This window comes from Ranitomeya imitator, chromosome 7 (genome assembly GCF_032444005.1).
Source record: "Ranitomeya imitator isolate aRanImi1 chromosome 7, aRanImi1.pri, whole genome shotgun sequence".
NCBI classification, from domain to species: Eukaryota; Metazoa; Chordata; class Amphibia; order Anura; family Dendrobatidae; genus Ranitomeya; species Ranitomeya imitator.
This window is the reverse complement of record NC_091288.1, coordinates 207,303,793-207,309,792: the sequence shown is the minus strand read 5'-3', so window position 1 is coordinate 207,309,792 and position 6,000 is coordinate 207,303,793. Positions and strand designations below refer to the sequence as shown.

The 6,000-nt window shown below is 47.2% G+C and overlaps 1 protein-coding gene across 2 annotated transcripts in view; it reads left to right on the top strand.

The window, feature by feature from the left end:
• The first annotated feature begins 2,035 nt into the window (after nucleotides 1–2,035).
• The window catches only part of NHERF2 (NHERF family PDZ scaffold protein 2), an 87,368-nt gene continuing 83,403 nt past the window's right edge, over nucleotides 2,036–6,000 (top strand). For both annotated transcript variants that reach the window (XR_011314730.1, XM_069734597.1), the window contains exon 1: nucleotides 2,036–2,426. Coding sequence is in view for 1 of the 2 variants with exons in the window: in XM_069734597.1 (XP_069590698.1) it covers nucleotides 2,217–2,426 (210 nt within the window). In the remaining variant the exon portion in view is untranslated. The remainder of the gene's footprint in view (nucleotides 2,427–6,000) is intronic.

The following is a 6,000-nucleotide window of genomic DNA, read 5'->3' as shown; positions in this document are numbered from 1 at the left end:
GACTGGGGCTTAAATTCAGCCCTGGCATTTGAAATCACACAGGCCCATGTTGTCCCCATCCCCATGAACTAGATGTGATATATTACTAATATTAGCCCGGATGGAGGAAAGGAAGATTTTCTGCAAGACCAAAATTTCTAATGATACCCGTGGGCTACTGGGGTAAGTGATGGAGTCAGCAACTTTGTGCTCCATCACAACTCTTAACAGTATGGGTGTCTTGAGAACACTGATTCTGTTAACAACGTAGCAGACAAGGCAGCTCATGACTAGACAGGCCCTTCTGGTATTTGCGAGATGGCCAGTCCGGCCCCGCTCTAGCCCTATCCCTAGAATTTAGACCTATCCCTAGACTCTATCCCCATCCCTAGACTCTATCCCTAGCCTTAGACACTATTCCTATCTCTAGACTCTATCCCTATCATTAGAATCTATTCCTATCCCTAGACTTGTATTATTACTTTTATTATTTGTGCATGTAGCCAGACTACACAGGATTTGATTGTGGTCTGTAACCATGGAGACACATGTGATGGCATGGAAGCTGCATACACAAAGTGGTAGCCAGTTTTCAAAACTATTCCTAAAGTAGCTTCAGTCGGTATTTTAGATGACAGAATAATCCCTCCCATAAAGCTGCATTTTCGGATCGGCCGAGAGTTCTCCAGCAGTTTGATCTGTGCAATCTTTCGGTCTATGGCTGCAGGAGAACCCCGCTGCTCCCCGGCGTCTTCGCTGCTCCCCGGCGTCTCCGCTGCTGCTGCTCTCCGGTGTCCCCCGCTGCTCTCCGGCGTCCCCGCTGCTCTAGGGTGTCCCCACTGCTCCCCGGCGTCCCCGCTGCTCCCCGGCGTCCCCGCTGCTCTCCGGCGTCCCCGCTGCTCCCCGGCGTCCCCGCTGCTCTCCGGTGTCCCCCGCTGCTCCCCGGCGTCCCCGCTGCTCTCCGGCGTCCCCGCTGCTCTCCGGTGTCCCCCGCTGCTCCCCGGCGTCCCCGCTGCTCCCCGGCGTCCCCGCTGCTCTCCGGCGTCCCCGCTGCTCCCCGGCGTCCCCGCTGCTCTAGGGTGTCCCCACTGCTCTCCGGCGTCCCCGCTGCTCTAGGGTGTCCCCACTGCTCCCCGGCGTCCCCGCTGCTCTCCGGCGTCCCCGCTGCTCCCCGGCGTCCCCGCTGCTCTCCGGTGTCCCCCGCTGCTCCCCGGCGTCCCCGCTGCTCTAGGGTGTCCCCACTGCTCCCCGGCGTCCCCGCTGCTCCCCGGCGTCCCCGCTGCTCTCCGGCGTCCCCGCTGCTCCCCGGCGTCCCCGCTGCTCTCCGGTGTCCCCCGCTGCTCCCCGGCGTCCCCGCTGCTCTCCGGCGTCCCCGCTGCTCTCCGGTGTCCCCCGCTGCTCCCCGGCGTCCCCGCTGCTCCCCGGCGTCCCCGCTGCTCTCCGGCGTCCCCGCTGCTCCCCGGCGTCCCCGCTGCTCCCCGGCGTCCCCGCTGCTCTAGGGTGTCCCCACTGCTCTCCGGCGTCCCCGCTGCTCTAGGGTGTCCCCACTGCTCCCCGGCGTCCCCGCTGCTCTCCGGCGTCCCCGCTGCTCCCCGGCGTCCCCGCTGCTCTCCGGTGTCCCCCGCTGCTCCCCGGCGTCCCCGCTGCTCTCCGGCGTCCCCGCTGCTCTAGGGTGTCCCCACTGCTCCCCGGCGTCCCCGCTGCTCTCCGGCGTCCCCGCTGCTCTCCGGCGTCCCCCGCTGCTCCCCGGCGTCCCCGCTGCTCTCCGGCGTCCCCGCTGCTCCCCGGCGTCTCCGCTGCTTCCCGGCGTCCCCGCTGCTCTCCGGTGTCCCCCGCTGCTCCCCGGCGTCCCCGCTGCTCCCCGGCGTCCCCGCTGCTCTCCGGCGTCCCCGCTGCTCCCCGGCGTCTCCGCTGCCCCCGGCGTCCCCGCTGCTCCCCGGCGTCTCCGCTGCTCCCCGGCGTCCCCGCTTGTCTCCGGTGCTCCCAGTAGTGTGACCCTCGGGGTGGAAGATTCCAGGTCGCGGCGGGGGGAGGAGCCAGAGCAGCATCTTTGTGGCTTTTCCTTGTTTGCAAGTGAAACACAAGCCAGAGGCGGCAGAGACCGGAGAGCGGGAGGAGGAGCGGAGACCGGAGCAGCCAGCGAGAGAGAGAGAGAGCGCCGGGAGCCGCGCACTGCGCCCGCACTATGCCCCGCTGACCCCGCCACTGCCGACCACCGCCCGCTGCTGCCAGTCACTATGGCCCAGGATCGCCTGCAGCCGCGACTGTGCCACATCCACAAGGGCGAGCAGGGGTACGGCTTCCACCTGCACGGAGAGAAGAACAAGACCGGACAGTACATCCGCAAGGTAGAGCCCGGCTCCCCGGCAGAGCTGGCCGGCCTGAGGGCCGGGGACCGGGTGCTGGAAGTGAACGGGGACAACGTGGAGAAGGAGACGCATCACCAGGTACCGGCACCGGCAGACTGACGAGAGGGCTGGACACGTGATGTCACCCCCTGCTTATACTCTGCTGTGCATTGTAGATTATATACCCCCTGTACATTATATACCCCTGTACATTATATACCCCTGTACATTATATACCCCTGTGCATTATATACCCCTGTGCATTATATACCCCTGTGCATTATATACCCCTGTACATTATATATCCCTGTACATTATATACACCCTGTACATTATATACCCCTGCTTATACTCTGCTGTGCATTATAGAGTATATTATATACCCCCTGTACATTATATACCCCTGCTTATACTCTGCTGTACATTGTAGATTATATACCTCTGTACATTATATACCTCTGTGCATTATATACCCATGTACATTATATATCCCTGTACATTATATACCCCTGTACATTATATACACCCTGTACATTATATATCCCTGTGCATTATATACCCCTGTGCATTATATACCCCTGTACATTATATACACCCATGTACATTATATACCCCCTGTGCATTATATACCCCTGTACATTATATACACCCTGTACATTATATATCCCTGTGCATTATATACCCCTGTGCATTATATACCCCTGTACATTATATACACCCTGTACATTATATACACCCTGTACATTATATACCCCTGCTTATACTCTGCTGTGCATTATAGAGTATATTATATACCCCCTGTACATTATATACCCCTGCTTATACTCTGCTGTACATTGTAGATTATATACCTCTGTACATTATATACCTCTGTGCATTATATACCCATGTACATTATATATCCCTGTACATTATATACCCCTGTACATTATATACACCCTGTACATTATATATCCCTGTGCATTATATACCCCTGTGCATTATATACCCCTGTGCATTATATACCCCTGTGCATTATATACCCCTGTACATTATATACCCCCTGTACATTATATACCTCTGTGCATTATATACCCCTGTGCATTATATACCCCTGTGCATTATATACCCCTGTGCATTATATACCTCTGTGCATTATATACCCCTGTGCATTATATACCCCTGTGCATTATATACCCCTGTACATTATATACCCCCTGTACATTATATACCTCTGTGCATTATATACCCCTGTGCATTATATACCCCTGTGCATTATATACCCCTGTGCATTATATACCCCTGTACATTATATACACCCTGTACATTATATACACCCTGTACATTATATACACCCTGTACATTATATATCCCTGTACATTATATACACCCTGTACATTATATACCCCTGTACATTATATACACCCTGTACATTATATACCCCTGTACATTATATACCTCTGTGCATTATATACCCCTGTGCATTATATACCCCTGTGCATTATATACCCCTGTGCATTATATACCCCTGTACATTATATATCCCTGTACATTATATACACCCTGTACATTATATACCCCTGTACATTATATACACCCTGTACATTATATATCCCTGTACATTATATACACCCTGTACATTATATACCCCTGTACATTATATACACCCTGTACATTATATACCCCTGTACATTATATACCCCTGTACATTATATACACCCTGTACATTATATACTCCTGTACATTATATACCCCTGTGCATTATATACCCCTGTACATTATATACCCCTGTGCATTATATACCCCTGCTTATCCTCTGCTGTGCATTATAGAGTATATTATATACCTCTGTACATTATATACCCCTGTGCATTATATACCCCTGTACATTATATACCCCTGTACATTATATACTCCTGTACATTATATACCTCTGTACATTATATACCTCTGTACATTATATACCCCTGTACATTATATACCCCTGTGCATTATATACCCCTGTACATTATATACCCCTGTGCATTATATACCCCTGTGCATTATATACCCCTGTACATTATATACCCCTGTACATTATATACCCCTGCTTATCCTCTGCTGTACATTATAGATTATATTATATACCTCTGTACATTATATACCCCTGTACATTATAGATTATATACCCCCTGTACATTATATACCTCTGTACATTATATACCCCTGTACATTATAGATTATATACCACCTTTACATTATATACCTCTGTAAATTATATACCCATGTACATTATATACCCCTCTATATTATATACCCATGTACATTATAGGTTATATACCTCTGTACATTATATACCCATGTACATTATATACCCCTGTACATTATATACCCCTGTACATTATAGACTATATACCCCCTGTACATTATATACCCCTGTACATTATATACTCCTGTACTTTATATACTCCTGTACATTATATACTCCTGTACATTACCGTATATACCCCATGTACATTATATACTCTATGTACATTATATACTCCTGTACATTATATACCCCTGTACATTATATACTCCTGTACATTATATACCCCTGTACATTATATACCCCTGTGCATTTGTGCATTATAGACTATATTATATACCTCTGTACATTATATACCCCTGTGCATTATATACCCCTGTACATTATATACCCCTGTACATTACATACCCCTGCTTATCCTCTGCTGTACATTATAGATTATATTATATACCTCTGTACATTATATACCCCTGTACATTATATACCAATGTACATTATAGATTATATACTCCCTGTACATTATATACCTCTGTACATTATATACCCATGTACATTATATACCCCTGTACATTATAGATTATATACCACCTTTACATTATATACCTCTGTAAATTATATACCCATGTACATTATATACCCCTCTATATTATATACCCATGTACATTATAGGTTATATACCTCTGTACATTATATACCTCTGTACATTATATACCCATGTACATTATATACCCCTGTACATTATATACCCCTGTACATTATAGACTATATACCCCCTGTACATTATATACCCCTGTACATTATATACTCCTGTACTTTATATACTCCTGTACATTATATACTCCTGTACATTACCGTATATACCCCATGTACATTATATACTCTATGTACATTATATACTCCTGTACATTATATACCCCTGTACATTATATACTCCTGTACATTATATACCCCTGTACATTATATACCCCTGTGCATTATATACCCCTGTGCATTATATACTCTATGTACATTATATACTCCTGTACATTATATACTCCTGTACATTATATACTCCTTTACATTATATACGCCTGTACATTATATACTCCATGTACATTATATACTCCTGTACATTATATACCCCCTGTACATTATATACTCCTGTACATTATATACTCCTGTACATTATATACTCCTGTACATTATATACCCCTGTGCATTATATACCCCTGTGCATTATATACTCTATGTACATTATATACTCCTGTACATTATATACTCCATGTACATTATATACTCCTGTACATTATATACTCCTGTACATTATATACGCCTGTACATTATATACTCCATGTACATTATATACGCCTGTACATTATATACTCCATGTACATTATATACTCCTGTACATTATATACCCCCTGTACA